The 16917-nt window shown below is 38.1% G+C and overlaps 1 protein-coding gene across 9 annotated transcripts in view; it reads left to right on the top strand.

Annotated features, from left to right (window-relative positions):
- DYNC1I2 (dynein cytoplasmic 1 intermediate chain 2) overlaps positions 1-16917 on the top strand; it is a 56580-nt gene that overhangs the window by 10188 nt on the left and 29475 nt on the right. For 3 of the 9 annotated variants that reach the window (XM_055121963.1, XM_055121962.1, XM_055121964.1), the window contains exons 4-7: positions 6091-6108; positions 6836-6926; positions 13687-13746; positions 16082-16197. In XM_055121963.1, the coding sequence (XP_054977938.1) occupies positions 6091-6108; positions 6836-6926; positions 13687-13746; positions 16082-16197 (285 nt within the window). The remainder of the gene's footprint in view (positions 1-6090; positions 6109-6835; positions 6927-13686; positions 13747-16081; positions 16198-16917) is intronic. The other 6 variants (XM_055121970.1, XM_055121965.1, XM_055121966.1 and 3 more) reach the window with 3 other exon arrangements.

Genomic DNA, 16917 nt, shown 5'->3' on the forward strand with positions numbered 1-16917 from the left:
TCTTCCTTTTTTCCTTCATTCCTTCTCCTTCCCTCCCTCCCTCTCTCCTTCCTTCCTCCCTCCCTTCTTCCTTCCTTCCTTCCTTCCTTCCTTCCTTCCTTCCTTCCTTCCTTCCCTTCCTTCCTTCCTTCCTCCCTCCCTCCCTCCCTCCCCTCCCTCCTTCCTTCTCTCCTCTCCTCTTCTTTCTTTCTTTCTTTCTTTCTTTCTTTCTTTTCTTTCTTTCTTTCTTTTCTTTTCTTTCTTTCCTTCTTCTTTTCTTTCTTTCTTTCTTCCTCCTTCCTTCCTTTCTGTGCTTTTTTTTTTTTTAAGAGTTGGGTTTGGGCCACATTCAGTGGTACTGAAGGTAGTGATCAGGAGGCCATATATAGTGCCAGAAATCAAACCAAGGTTGACCAGGTACAAAACGTAAGCGCCATAATCTCTATGCTCTCTCTCTAACCCCTTCCAACCTTTCAACCCATTCACGCTAATACTTTGATAACCTTAGTTCTGCCTGGCCAAGTGAGGGTGTTCTAGGGTCACCAGGACTATACTCAGCAGTGCTGTGGGTGGGAATATAGTACAAGGGATCACAGTGAGAACCTCAGAATCTCAGTATGCTAGGCATGTATGTGACCTACCTCTTGAATTGTCTCCTTGGCCCCAATTATAATAGTCTTATCGGTTCCATGTAGTAGAGATTGAAATTTGAATATTTCATAAAGAGACATGACCTGATTTTCTTGTTGTTGATGATGATGAAATTTAAATGCCCAGAAAATTAATTTCAGGTACAACTTTGGGAGCAGTGGGAGGAGAGTGTTGTGTGGTAGGCAGTGCTGAGAATCAAGCCCAGGCCTCACACATGCAAGGAGAGTAATTTGCCACCATTGGGGGCTCAGTGGGGGTCTCAGGGCACAGCTTTCAAATGTATCACATATCAGATGCGGTAATGGTTGGGGGAAAAGTCTTGTATTATGTAACTGTTGTTTAACCATCTTGTAAAGGAGATGAGAGTACATTATCAGTCAGTCTGTAGCCTGGGTCTGTATCAGGGTATAGTACGTTGATTAGTGTAATAGTAAAGTGTAGCCTGTAGCACTGTAGCACTATAGCACTGTCATCCCGTTGTTTGTGGATTTGCTTAAGCAGGCTCCAGTAACGTCTCCATTGTAAGACTTGTTACTATTTTTGGCATATCTAATACGCCCTGGGTAGCTTGCCAGGCTCTGCCATGCAGGCGGGATACTCTCATGGCTTCCAGGCTCTCCGAGAGGGACGAAGGAATCGAACACGGGTTGGCGGAGTGCAAGCAGATGCCCTACCTGCTGTGCTATAGCTTCAGTCAAAGTGTAGCCTAATTTTAATTAATAATTATTACAGTATTTTGCTAGAATTTTAAATTTGATTAATTAAAAAATTGTTTGGATACTATGGATTTTATTGAAGAGATTAAAGGAAATTAAACATTTTGGGGAGGGGCATTAATCAAGGATGTTTCGACTTCATTATCAAGAGAAGAGACATAGAAGAGGAAGTTCCTTCCACCAGTGGTCTCAGGTTTCCTATCATATGCCCCACCCCCAACCCCTGTATCCTGCCCTCTTGACAGGCACCTTTTAAATTCAGTTGTTAAAGTTTGGGTCACTTGTTTTCAATGTTATTGACTCTGTGGTTTGGATATTTGGCTCTATCATTCCTTAACACCACCTTTGTACCTGAATCCACTTGACCTGCCCCTATTATTTCTCAGGTTTCTTTACCCCTTCCCCTCTACTCTTGAGAAGTTGATTTAAAACCCATTTAAAACTAGATTTTGGGCTGGAGCAATCAAGTAGGGTGCTTGCCTTGCATGTAGCCGACCTTGGCATCCCATATAGACCCCAAGCTTGCCAGTAGTAAGCCCTGAGCACTGCCAGGTGTGGCCCCAAAACAATAAATAAATAAATATAAAATTAAAACTTGAAATTTAGGGCTGGAATGATAGCACAGGGGGTAGGGCGTTTGCCTTGCACTCGGTCGACCCGGGTTTGATTCCCAGCATCCCATATGGTCCCCCAAGCACCGCCAGGAGTAATTCCTGAGTGCATGAGCCAGGAGTAACCCCTGTGCATCTCCGGGTGTGACCCCCCCAAAAAAAACTTGAAATTTAAAGCAACACTTTTCAGAATAGCACTGTAGCACTGTTGTCCTGTTGTTCATCGATTTGCTCGAGCGGGCACCAGTAATGTCTCCATTGTGAGACTTGATACTGTATTTGGCATATCAAATATGCCATGAGGAGCTTGCCAGGCTCTGCCATGCAGGTGGGATACTCTCAGTAGCTTGCCGGGCTCTCCGAGAGGGACAAAGGAATCAAACCAGGTCGGCTGCGTGCAAGGCAAAACCCTACCTGCTATGCTTTTCAGAATAAGGAATGAAAAACTAGTTTAAACATTTACGTTCTAGACTAGGAGTATCTGTGACCACAAGAGGGCATTATTGTATCACAGACTGTACTGAGCACTAAAGATGAGCTAGAACAGAATATACAACTTCGGGCTTTCTGGAAACAGTTTTTCCAATTTATTATCCTTTACCAACACTCCTACCCTGTACATTCACTTTTCTTTTTCTCTCTGAATTTTCTAGGCCCTTCCTGCAGAAGAAAGGACCTAGGAAGGACTTTTTGTGCCCCAGAGGTTTTCTTCTGAAAATAATGGGGCTTTATGCCATTTCATCTTTGAGATTTATGTAGTTCTGTCCATGTAAAACTATTCTAAGTGCGTTTTCAGGCCCTCTGATTGTGGACAGAGACGTGGTGTAGGGGTTAAGGTGTCTGGCCTTGCGTGCCCCTTTGGGATCCCCAGCACCTCTTAGGGTCCCCATAGCACATGGCAGGAGTGACCCCTGAGCACAAAGCTAGGGGATATGGCCCAAACTCTACCCCACCTCCAAGTACTCTACTTATTTCACAGCCCAGAATGGAGCACTGTTAATTTTCTGTTTTAGGGGGTGGAGAGAGTGTATAGGAGGTCAGGTGCTTTCCCTGCTCCTATCTGACCTGGGCTTGATCCCTGAGACCTCATACGGCTCCCTGAGCCCTGCCAGGAGTGATCCCTGAGCACATAGCTAGGAGTAAGCCCTGAGACAGCTGGGTGTTGAGACCAAAAAGAAAAAAGAAAAGTTAGGTCCTTGGAAGCAGAAGATCTAAGCAGGCAGAAAAGGTCTTCTTGGCTGATTTTTTTTTCTTTCTCATAGGACAGAAATTTCCAGTGCTATTTCCCCTTTAAAGAAAAGAGAAAAAAATTACTCAGTGCCCTGCTGGAAATCTACTATTTTTAAATGAACAAACAGAAAGCTTCCTTTCTTCCTCATTTGTGCATGAGGCTAATACCCTTGTCTTTCCAGCATCTCCCACTCAGGGACTTGGGGGGTGGTAGATTTACCCACTTGAGGAAAGACTGAGAATGAGAGTCACAGTCTTACAGTATTATTCACATGCTCCTGAATGCTGGATGCAGATCTTTCTGTTTACTTCATACTTTTTTTACTAAGAAATCTCATTCACAGATATCTGGTGAAAGCTGATTATTAATGGCATGTCATTTTTCAAGCTATTCTCCTTCAACATACTTTAAAAGTGAATCCTAGAATTAGGTATTTTCTGAAATTTGGGGAGAATGTGAGTTTAGTTAGTTTACTCTCTCTGAATGTATGCTTTTACTTATTCTTGAGGTAGTTTGTTGGAATCTGGGAGTATTGTAGTATTTGTTGCCTTATTATGTAATAACTGCATTCATTGATTTTTTTCATGACTAATTGGCTTAAAATATGGTAGTCACCAAATAACATTGCTATTCTCTTTTACCTTATTAACATTCTTCCTTTTTTAAAATTTTTGTTTTGTTTTTTGGGTCACACCCAGCGATGCTCAGGGGTTACTCCTGGCTTTGCACTCAGGAATTACTCCTGGCAGTGCTTGGGGGACCATATGGGATGCCAGGGATCGGACGCGGGTCGACTGCGTGCAAGGCAAATGCCCTACCCACTGTGCTATCGCTCTGGCCCCACCTTCTTCCTTTTTTAATGATAGCAATTTTCTTTCTTAATTTTTTCCCTTGTATATGTTATTCATTATTGTATAATGAAGGTGATGGGCTAGATAATAATTTTATATCCTCTATGAGTTCTCTATCAACTGATTTGAAAACTGTATTTTGGCAGAAAGGATCTAATTCTGAGTCCAAAGAGATAGTGTAGCTGGTAAGGCACTTGCCTTGCATGCAGCCAAACTAGGTTTTATTCTTGGTACCTCATGTGGTCCCCTGAGACACCCCCCTCATGATCCCTGTGCACAGAGCCAGGAATAAGCCCTGAGCACTGCTGGATGTGGCCCCAAAAGAAGGAAAGAAGGAAGAGAAAAGGGAGGAAGAGGAGGGGGAGGAAGGGAGGAAAAAAGGGAGGACAGAAGAAAGAAAAGGAAGGAAGGCAGGAAGGAAGAAAATTCTGGAATGGAGATTTTTTTAAATCTGATTATAAATTTGAAGTTATAACTTACTTTTGTTTCTGACTAAACAACTATTATTATCATCAACCTTTTTTATATTTTTAATATGTGGAATTTTTATTTTGGAATGGGCTAGGTCACTATATCTGCTGACATATATGTGTATGTGTGTATATATGTATATATATATATATTTACTGTTTAACATATTTTGATAAAGAATTTCAAGTACTTGGCCAGAGTAATAGTACAGCTGGCAAAGTGTTTGCCTTGCAGCTGGCCAACCTAGGTTTGTTCCCTAGCACCCCACATGGTGTCCTCCAGGCCCCACCAGAGTGATTCCTGAACGTAGAGTCAGGAGTAAGCCCTGAGCAACACTGGGTGTAGCCCTCAAACAAAGCAAACAAATAAAAACAAATTTGAAGTTAACATTTTAAGAATGTAATCTGAACCAAGCAAGGTACTATTAAACATTTTGATTGCATATTTGAATTGACAGTTCAAGTCATCAAAATGGGGATAAAAACATTAAACTGTAAAAAGAATCCCTTAGTTCAGTACAGATTGACGAGAAAAATCCTTATAATATGTATACTCTGAAAAATTATTTTCCTTAGTTTAGAGTTAGGAATATTATAAAAGTAGCGTGTTTCTGTGAAAATCTATATTCTAAAAACAATACCTCATTATAAAGCAATAGCAAGCCACTGTTAGATAATACTGCTTATCAGTTGGAACTTAAGACAAAGATATGATGTCTTTCACAGTATGAAAGGGACAAAATAATCATAGTAAGCTAAGAGAAATTAGGGGAACAGTATGTTACTTCAAGTACAAGTTATTTTTAGCTACTTTTACCAGTCTAGTGCTAGTCACATATGAACTAGATGAAGGTAATCTCGTCTTATCATTTCTGAGAAATTAGTCTCAAATTAGAAATATTTTGACTATATTGTTATAGTCTTTTGGAATTTATCCTAGGTTTAATTGTATCTCAAGAAACCTTTTAGTTAGAAAATTTTCCTTCTGATTGGTTGTCAGAGAATTTGCCATTGAAAAAGTAAGGGTGATCACTTTTATAACTATGCTTAAGATGTAATTCCATATACTAAATTGTATGTTTTGCTATATTAACAAACTCACTATCTTTACTTCAGCATGTAAACATTTAAACATCATTTTAAGAATTCAGTGAATTGACTGTTCCTCAAAAAGGACTTAAGTACATATTTCTTTAGCTTAGTTCCTATATCTTAGGAACTCACATTATTTTCAGGAAACTCTTAAGAGAAGGACTTGCAACTTAACATAAAATATTTTAGTCACTTAATATTGTGCACTAAAAAATTATTTTAAAAAGATACTGGGATTGGGGACATTTATGGTAAACTTTAACCAGAAGATGGCAGTGATGGTCCTCCTATACTCCCTGCAATGGTAATCAAACGTTTACAAATGAAATAGCATGAATATGCACGTTCAGCTGTTGTTTTATAATGTTTAAAGTGATGATTTAGGGGAAAGCATTTGCTGTTTGTTTTATATACTGTGAAAAATGTATTTTTCTATAAGAAGGGATTAAGAATATTTTGGGTGTCTGTATCTTTGTCTGTACACTTCAGTTTTTTCTGAATACTGGGGTAAGGAAGTTACCATAATCTTGCCTTGTTTCAGTTGCATGCATCACATTATGTTATGCATCATGTTTAAAGGCATGCTGTTTTATGGCCTTGTGTGCATTTTTCACCCAAATTGTTGGAAACTAATGGTTATTTTAAAGGAACCATTCCTTTAGCCATCGTAGTTTCTAAATAACTCCAAATTGGCCCTTTTGGGGGTGGTGTTTTTTGTTCTTGTTTTTGTTTTTGATGGGGGATAATGAAATCACTTGTTACTAATTTTTGTAAGAAAACATTGTTAGAAAAAAATTGACATTTAAAATTAAGTCTTAAAAAATCAGAATCATATTTCTAGAGTTTTAATTTTGGTAACCATAGCATATAATCTGGTGATTTTTTTTTTAAGTGATTCGTTAGGGGAGAAGGAATGATCTCCTTTGAAAATTAGTCTCCACATTTGGTGTTGGCTGAGATGAAGATGCATTCTTCCATAATGCTTTTTGTTTCTAATAGAAAGCCCAAATGCATTTTGCCAAAGAAATTGCATGAGTCTTCTGCATGCATTAATGTTGTCTTTCTCTTTTTCTTTCTGCTGTTTCTTTTCATTCATGTACTTTTTGTATTTTGGTTTGCCATTATTTTTTTTCTTTTTTGTTAATTATTTCATGTTAAATTACTTTTGAAACTTCATAAGCTGAGCAACCTCTCTGTGTAGTAACAGCGGATACCTGTCTGTTTCACTATTTAGTCCCTCCTCCTATGTCTCCATCCTCCAAATCTGTGAGCACGCCAAGCGAAGCTGGAAGCCAAGACTCTGGAGATGGTGCAGTGGGATCGAGGTACAGTAATTTTCTTTCACTGTTTTAGTGTGATAGAATGTACTTAATGCCTAGATACTGTCAGCGCTTTAGGAAGTTTCAAAATAGTTTTTGCCTACAATGCCCAAAAAGGGGGAGGAAATGAGGAGGGGGGAAGGGGGGAGACAGGCAGGGAGGGGAGAGAGATGCAGTATCAAGTAGCTGATGCCCACTGCAGGGAAAAAAATGGGGTCATCAGAAGGAAATAGAGAGAGAGAATGGCGGGGAGGGGGGAGAGAGAGAGAGAGAGAGAGAGAGAAGTGGTGTGGGTGATGGGGGGAATTGGGGACGCTGGTGATGGGAAGTGTACACTGGTGGAGGGATGGTGTTGGAACACGGTATGACTAAAGTCTAATCATGAACAGCTTTGTAAAGGTCTGTCTCACAGTGATTCAGTTAAAAAAGTCTTTTAAAAATGTTTTTCCATTTAAAAATTAGTTTTTGAGTTACTTTAATGATCATACTTGGTGGTTCATTTTGATCATAAGAGTTAGCTTTTGTAAAAATTATTTTATGTTAATATAGGATGCTAAGACTGGAGAGATAGTGCAGAGTTGGTTAAAACACTTGCCTTGTAAGCAGCCATGGTTGAAATTCCAGTACTATGTATGTCCCTCAACACTGCTAGGTGAGGCCCCAGACCAGACCATAGAACTAGGAGTGGCCCTGGGTACAGAGCCAGGCATAGTGATACCAAAATAAACAAAAAAATTAAAACAAGGTACTGATGCATTTTTATTTTTTTCTACGTAAGTAAATTTTATATTGTGTATTTAAATGCTTGGGTATAAACAATATAAAACTTCTCAGCTGTACTTATTATTAATTAAAAGAAATCTAAACTCACTTAAATAGCCTAATTGTGTTCTGCTAATTCATTCCTTATAATTAATATAGAAAATAATGTAGAACAGGAGCAGAGTGCTTCAGTAGGTAGGAGCACATACTTAGCATGCAAGAGACCTGGGTTCTCTTTTTAGCACAGCATGGTCCCACAAGCACCATTGCTCACTAAGAGCAGGAAGCAGGAAGCAGGCCCTGAGCACTGTTGGATGGGGGAATGAAAGGAAAAAGGGAAAGGAGGGAGGGAGAGGAGAAGGAAAGGAGGAAGGGAAAAGGCGAGAGGGAGAGAGGAAAGGAAGGGAGGGGCGAGAGGTGAGAAGAGGGAGGAGAAGGGTAATGCATAAAACATAGAGAATAAGATCTATTGCTAAGGAAACACATGTGAGTGTTATCTCCTAAACTGCTAAGTTTTTATAAACTCAGACCTTGTAAAACTGTTTCAGGTTTTGGGACCTGAGAGATAATACAGTAGGTACAGGGTTGCCTTGCACTGGCTTCCATATCCAGCATCCCAGGTGATTCCTCGAACACCGCCAGGAGTGATTCCTGCATGCAGAGTCAGAAGTAACCCTTGAGTGTTGCCTGGTGTGGCCCAAATAACAGAAACAAACAAACAAAAAAAAACAAGCAAAACCCTGTTTTGTGTCTCTAAGGATCCTCAGGTATATTGGGACTTTCTTTTCAAAACTTCAGTAAGATTTGTACTTCATTTGAAAGGTTATACTAGGAAAGGTATTATAATGTATTCCTCTTATCATACACACATATTTGCACTTGATAGAGGTTTTTATTGAGTATCATAATTTTTTTAGATTTAACGTAGTGAAAATTTGTATTCAGAATCCTACTTTTGAGTCAGAAAGTTAAATGTCATCAGGAGACTTTCTTTATACATTTTTTTAAAAAAAAACCATTTTCTGGGGATGGCTGGGCACCTAGAGGTGCTTGGCAGTTGCTCCCCAAACTCTTGTGTTCATAGGTCACTCCCAGCTGTGCTCCGAGAACCATGTCATGTCATGGCTCGGTGTTGTACCAGGGATGAAGTCTGGGCCTCCTAAAAATAAAGCAGTGCTCAGCCTGTTGGACCATTTATTCCAGCCCACATTACTTTTTTTTTTTTTTTTTAATGTTAGTTTTTGTTGGTAAAGTAGTGTTGAAAGTCACACTGGATGCCAAGTGCTAGGGAATTTTCTTTTTTTTTTTTCCTCGGTTTTTGGGCCACACCCACTGATGCTCAGGAGTATACTCCTGAGTCTGGACTCAGGAATTATGCCTGATGGGACTCAGGGGACATTTGGGGATGCCAGGGATGCAAAGGCAAGTGCCCTACCCTTTGCACTATCTCTCTAGCCCCTCGAGTATTAGACATTTGTTTGTTTGGAATTTGGCTCATAGCTAGCAGTGCCCAGGGACTGCTTCAGACTCTGTGCTCCAGAGACCCTGTGGTCCTGGGAATTGAACTCAGGCCTCTAACATGCAAAGTTGAGCATTCTCTCTAGCCCTTCCACGCAGCTTTTAATGAGACTAAAAGTTGGGATGAGGCAGGGCCACGAGACAGCACAGCAAATAAAGTACTTGCCTTGAACGTGGCACCCCCAGATTTGATTCCAGGCACTGCTTATGGTCCCTGAGCACCTCCAGGAGTAAGCCCTGAGCATTGCTGGTTGTAGCCCCCAACAAAATGTTTTCCCAGCATGGGGCATCACTCCTGGCAGTGCTTGGGAGACTGTTGAGGGAGACTGAATTTTAAGCTCCTACATTCAAAGCTTATGCTCCAGCCCTTTGAGCAATCTCTCTGGCCCCTAAACTAAAATGTTATTTTTTTTTTCTGCCTGAACCTCTCTGATTGAAGTTAGAAATAGTTATTGGGTATTTAAAAGATAAGAAAAAAGAAGTAGTAAGCTAGATAATCTAACCCCAAAAGTCAGTACTAAGACATTCACCATCTTGGATATGATATGTGCTTTATAAAACTGTCCTGTACATAGAGCCAAAATTGCAATTCTAAACTATATTTTTTACTGAAGGTAAATGTTATAACTGTTATTTGAGACAAACCAAAACACTTAAAAACTTGTAAAATAGTATTTATTATGGATTGAGACTAAATTTATGTAGTATGAATTCATTTTAAGGCTGAATTTGCTTCTACACGATGGGCCCTGCAGTGACAATAATTACCTGGGCACCCAGATGGTGTTCGGAGGGGACCTCCAGAGCTTCGCACTTAGTGACGCTTGGGGACCTCTAGGACTGCACCTGGTGAAGCTTGAGGGACCATATGGTGTGGGCTCAGACCAGGCTTGGAGGCACCTTAATCTCTGTACTATCTTTCCAGCCTCAATTTTTTAGTACTAATGGGTTAGTATTGCTTTGCTAAACACTGTTTTCCTTTCTGCAACATTGCCATAGTAAAATCATTCCCCCATATTAAAAAAAAATTAACACGAAATTTATTTGATATTACACATTTTTATGTAGATACTGCTTATTCTAAAATGCTCTGGATTTTGTTGATTTGGGGGCAGGGAGAACGGTTGGGCCACCCCAGGAAGTTCTCAGGGGCTGCTTATGGTTCTATGCTTAGGCTTCACCCCTGGCAATGCTTAGGCGACAGTACAGGTTCTGGGATTAACCCTGGGCTAGCCACATGCAAGGCCTGTGCTGTTTATCTGGCCTAGTGATCTGAATTTTGAATGGGAGTGAAAACTTACTTTCATCCAAAGTCAGCAAGTTTGATTTCAGAAGTACTGTAACACTCGTTTTTATTTTTAATTAATGTGAGTTAAAGCTCCTAAGTTTCATTAGGAAACCTAGAGACTATTAGGGTACCATTAGAAAATTCATTCTGTAAATACCTTTCCTTTGGTCAGGGGCTTCCCACACAGCAGGCCATGGGGCTTCACCCAGTGATACTCAGCTTGACCACAGGCTCCAGTTGGACCCAGGGGTGCTGGAGGCCACCAGGGCTCTTTTGGAGTTGAAGCTCATATACTTCATGTCAGGCATTCTCCCCAGCCCTTTGACTTATGTCCCTAGCCAGAGAATAAATCTTTTTTAAAAGTATTTAAATATAGGTTGCGTATTCTTCAAAATGCCATTTTCATGTTGAGTACTATAGGTGACTATTGAAAGTAATTTCCATGGCCCTTGCCTTTGTGGAACTGACTAAAAACTTCTAATAAAGATTTTTAATAACATAGATTATTAGTTTATTGGGACAGGGGCCAACTTGGCAGTGCTTAGGGCCTACTTCCAGCTCATTGCCTGGGGTCACGCCTGGTGGTGCTTGGTGATCCATACAGTGCCATGGAAGGAATCCTAGCCTTCTGCATGAAAAGCATGCACGCCAGCCCAATGAGCTATCACTCTGGCCAGTGTCATTACTTTAAAGATAATAATTTTATTGAAGACCTTTGAAGATATTGTGCTTTTATTTAAAGTATGGGAATTTTGTTTAGATTTTTAACATGCTGCAAGACAAAACATTGTAATGTCTCTAAGGATACTTTCTCTTATTAGCAAGTGAATTTAAAATTCCTTTCTCATCAGCACAATAGAAAAGAAAGTATCTTCTTTTGCATGAGGTAACCCTGTATCTTCTAAATCGATGTTCATTGTCACCTTTGAGAGTACAGACATTTTCAGGATTGCTGAGTATGTTCATTTATAGGTATTCATATTTAAACACACCAAGAGTGAAAAACTATTCCTCCAAGTCTTCTTTGATTCCATTATTGAGATATTATCAATATATTAATATTAGTACTATTTGGTATCATCTCTTATATTGGTATTCTTTGGCAGTAAAGTGATCACCTTTCTAAATATATAGTTTTTTTTAAAAAATTCTAAACATAAAAATGAATAGTATGAACTTGACTGTGTAAGATGACAAAGAATAGAAAGAAATACCACAGGAAAACACATAAAGATGTTTGACCTACTGATCCAACACATAACTTCATTCTGTTAGCTGACTCTGTGTAAGATTAGCACTCTTGGGGAAAAGGAAAACCTATGTAGACATCACATAACTTCATTCTGTTAGCTGACTCTGTGTAAGATTAGCACTCTTGGGGAAAAGGAAAACCTATGTAGACATTACAGAATAAGATATTGAAATATGTCTGAATCACTAAAAGCCAGAACTTCCTCTTGCACCTGAGCGTAACTTATGACTTATGATATAGAAGATCATGAGAAGACCGGAGAGAGATTGCAGCAGCAGGGGTAAAGTGCTTGCCTTGCCTGCTGCTGGCCCTGATTCCATCCCTGGCACCACATATGGTCCTCCGAGCAGCACCAGGTCCAACCCCGAGCACAGAGCACTGCAGGAATAAGCAAGCCCTGAGCTCTGCTTGGTATGCCCCAACCCCCCTCCCGTGCCCACCACCACCCCCAATAAAAGCCACTTGAAAAAAGTATTTCTTTGACTTTGCAGACTAGGAGATTGCATTTCCTTAGTTTCTAACTCACTTTCTCAGTCACTTCTGTTTCTTAAACTTTAGATAGCAGGTTTTCAATTGGATAATTCATGTGTTAGTTCCTTTTTCTTTCTTTGTCCTGTTTTTGATGAGTTTATCTCTCAGGCTTTTGGATTATACTGGAATTTAACCTTATGTTGCCAGTACATTCCCTTGGTAGAGCCTTACATATTCTATAGTCTGCTTTCAGTACTGCCTGTATTTTGAGGTAAAGTCTTATTTGGTTTTAGACTGAAATGACATCCTCCACAAGGAGCTCTGTGTCATTGGTAACAGATAGGGCTCTCATACTGTAAAGACTGGACAGAACATTGCTTGGAGGGTGTAGAACTGAAACCCTTCTGCTAACAAGGCCTAAGTTTGTTACTGTTGATTGCTCAGTACAAAGCAAATCTTCACTGTGGCTCTTTCTTTGTATTTTTTTTTTTGTAAAGGTTTTCTCTAGTTCAATTAATCTAATTGTTTTTATTGATACATTTATAGACAAGTAAAATATAAAAAACATTTGCTTATTTCAGCAGTTTTAATTGTATAATATATATGAAGAGTATATTCTATAAATATATATATATATATATATATAAAACAATTCCGTTGGGCTAAAGTATCTTTTGTTCTAGTGGTGACTAGATGTGATGTAAGTGTTAACCATCCTGTGTAAGCTATTTAACCATTAGGCAAGGCTAAAACACTACTGAGTATTTATTATTTAAAATTGATAATCTTCAAAAGTTTAATTTGGGGAAATCTTTTGAATATAAAATATTTTTCTCTGGGAAAATTCTATTTTTTCCTTAGAGACAGAAATCTTTAGTTACTTTCTAAGGCAGATGACATGTAAGCCCAAGGCAGTGCTTAACCCATAAATTACAGAAGGGTCACATTTGGGAAACTCTAGCTATTTTGTATCCCAGTGGAATTGTCTTTGGTTTTCTTACCGAAAGGCTTATGTGTTGACTCATTTCCTTTACCAATATGACAATTTCCTACACATGTTTAATGCTTTGGGCAAGATTTCATGTTTAACTAAGATGTTTTTACTAATTTTTTTTTCATTAGGAAGCTTAATTTTAAAGCTATTTTTATTGCTTACTTATTAATTACCTTTCAAAAACAGTAATTTGTTTGGGTTGTTGGCTCTCTTATGTTCTTATCCATTTTATTATGCAATATTAGCTTCCCCAGTCTGAAAAGACTGTCTTTTAACTATTCTGGGTGTATGGTATCTTGAACCCTTTACACTTATTGCATGCACTAGAGCATTCAGTGGTACAGTTTTTTCCATACTAATCCTAACATGTCATTTTTAATTGTGAACAGTATGTTAGCTTTAGCTATTCACAAAATGTATTTGCTTGACTAACTTATGGCCTTTTTCGCTAATGCTTCATGGTTGTCCTACAACCGTTTAGGACGCTGCATTGGGATACAGATCCATCAGTTCTTCAGCTTCACTCAGATTCCGATTTGGGGTATTGAATAGATTTATTACCTTCCCTCTTTTGTAATTAACTTGATTATTTGTGAAAATGTTCTAATTTCATTTTGCTTAAATTTCTAATATGCAGTATATAATTAAAAAATCATATGTGTTTCATTGTGACACCTCATTTATCCTCTCTGCCTGCCTTCAGTGAGAAAATGTGTATCCGATTTTCTAGAAATTCTTAGCCTACTTATTTAAGTATCCAAATTTCTCTTAGTATTTTTGTTGTAAGGATTTCTAAGAAGTATTATAAACTTCCTAGTACATTTTCTAATATGTATTCCACATGTAATCAGACCTTTTGTAGGTTTTTTTTAAGAGCCTTTCCTGGGTTTCATAATAAGAAAGTTATTTTATTTTTCTAAGTTAAAACTTGCTAACAAGGGACCGGAGCGATAGCACAGTGGGTAGGACATTTGCCTTGCACATGGCCGACCCGGGTTCGGTTCCCAGCATCCCATATGGTCCCCCGAGCACCACCAGGAGTAATTCCTGAGTGCATGAGCCAGGAGTAACCCCTGTGCATCGCCGGGTGTGACCCAAATAGCAGAAAACACAAAACAAACCGTGCTAATGATTTCTAAAGTTTTGAGAGCAGCTGTTCTCAACATGATGGCCCCAGATTCCTGGTGACTAATTTATTCTTCCTCATTAATTTTTTCTAGGCTTCCATGTAAATTTTAAATGTTTGCTGCCGCCAATTGTCAGACAGCCCTTTTTCCATTTATAAATTGAATCTTCAAAAAACATGACCAATTTCTTTTGTAGTCATGTCTAAAGTAAACATAAACTTTAGTGAAAAAAGTATAGCACTTCATATAACTGGAAGGCCTTGCTGTTGCCTTGAATTTCCTCCTATCTCTCATTGCTTCCTTATTCTTAGAAAAAACATTTTTTGGATAAGTGAGGTATTACCTCCCTACCCCTTTGCCTTGTAATCTTAGAATATTGTGTTTGTTTAGTACTGTGATTTTAATCTATTAAATTATATATGTGCTTAAAATTAGTAATTTGTTCCTTTTTGCTGTTGGTGTGACCATTTTATCCAGATGTGAATAAACTTTAATTTTATAACTTAAGGATTAAAACATGAAGTTCTTACTTCAACCTTCATTCCTAGAATGCTAGATTAATTCAATTGTATTTACATTTTTCAATTTAATTCTTTTATTATGCCTTTTTTGAAAGGCTGAAGTAGTCCTCAAATATAAACGTATTAAAGATTCATTATGGACCACAGTAGAAAAAATTTTTAAATGTACTAATTTTATTATACTTTTTTGTACAGGATTTTGAGAATGTTCTATGTTTTATAGATATATGTGTATTTATGTGAAAAAATTAAATTAGTAGTGATTTTTTTATATGTCAGATACCTTTCTTGATATTCTGGACCTTTTAGCAGTGTTTTTATTAGATATCCTTTTAAAACAGCTTTAGAATTGACAGTTTCTTTGGGAGTTTAGAAGCAGACTTCATTTTAGAATTTAGACATTTAATATAATAACCAAGAAAAGATCCCTCAGAGATTTAATAAAATATACTTTTATCCTAGTCCTTTTTCTCAGGCATGACTTTCAACTAATTCTAATATATATACATACATGTGTGTGTGTTTACATATACACACATATGTATGTATATATAATATGTACACACACATATTTCCTCAATTTAAAGTGACTTTAGTAGTTTTATGATATTCAGGAGCTCTGTGATGAAAGTATAAAATATTTGCACCGTACTTTTTCCATGTATCAGTCAAGACAGTATTAACCATGCAGATAGAGAGATTTGAGATGTTAAATATTTCACTTTAAAATCTACGTTGACTGCATATCATTTTCAGCAAAAACTAAGTAAAAGAAAATGCTTTAAAAAAATTGATTTTTCAGTCTCAAAAGTCTGAAATGGTGACGGGATCTAAAATGCATGCCATCTGAGAAGATTTATATTCCTGACTTCTCAAAAAAAAGTCTAGAATCATTCTTGCTACATATAGTTCTGAAACCAACTTTATTCTGAGCTACTCTGAGATTTCCTTCCTCTCAACTCTTCTAGTGCCCTGCATTTATTGTAAGATATTAAATTACTTGCCTTTTTAAAGTGAAAAGCATCTTGAATGATTTAGAAGTATCTTTGTTTTTCCTATTTTCTAATCTTTTGTTAATAAAATCAATGCATTGCCATCTAAAATTTTATAAATATAATGGATTTAAAATATAATTTTGGATAAGCAGTGTTTAGTTATTTTCAAAATAATGTTTTTTATAGTTATATCATTTGTTATATTTAAAATCATATGTGTTCACTTTTTTTAGAAGAGGACCTATTAAACTTGGAATGGCTAAAGTTACACAAGTTGACTTTCCTCCCCGAGAAATTGTAACATATACAAAGGAAACTCAAACTCCAGTTATGGCTCAACCCAAAGAAGGTAAGTGAATATTGTTCCTTAATAGGAAGTCATAAGTCTTATATAAAATAAATTAATTCTTTTCTGTTTTGTTTTGACTACTTGAATGATTTCTTTTTTTAGGGAAACATAAAGCTAACACTTAAAGGCTTTTGGGGTTTTTAATAGAGTTTGAATATTTAGGAATAAGTAAAGGTACGGGGCTGGAGTGATAGCACAGTGGGTAGGACGTTTGCCTTGCACAAGGCCGACCGGGGTTCGATTCCCAGCATCCCATATAGTCCCCTGAGCACCGCCAGGGGTAATTCCCGAGTGCAGAGCCAGGAGTGACCCCTGTGCATCGCCAGGTGTGACCCAAAAAGCAAAAAAAAAAAAAAAAAAAGAAGTAAAGGTAGCACTGTAGCACTGTCATCCCATTGTTCATTGATTTGCTCAAGCAGGCGCCAGTAATGTCTCCATTGTGAGTAACATTGTTACTGTTTTTGGCATATCAAATACACTGTGGGTAGCTTGCCAGGCTCTGCTGTGCCAGTGGGATAATCTCGATAGCTTACAGGCTTTCTGAGAGGGACGGAGGAATCGAACTCAGGTCGGCCACGTTCACAAACACCCTACCCACTGTGCTATCGCTCCAGTCCATAAGTAAAGGTATCAGCCTAAAATTATATTCATGTGATTATGTCTTTCAATCTTCATTTTGTCATTTATATCATCATCAAGGCAGAAAACCTTAGAAGTATT

This window comes from Sorex araneus, chromosome X (assembly GCF_027595985.1).
Source record: "Sorex araneus isolate mSorAra2 chromosome X, mSorAra2.pri, whole genome shotgun sequence".
Taxonomy (NCBI): domain Eukaryota; kingdom Metazoa; phylum Chordata; class Mammalia; order Eulipotyphla; family Soricidae; genus Sorex; species Sorex araneus.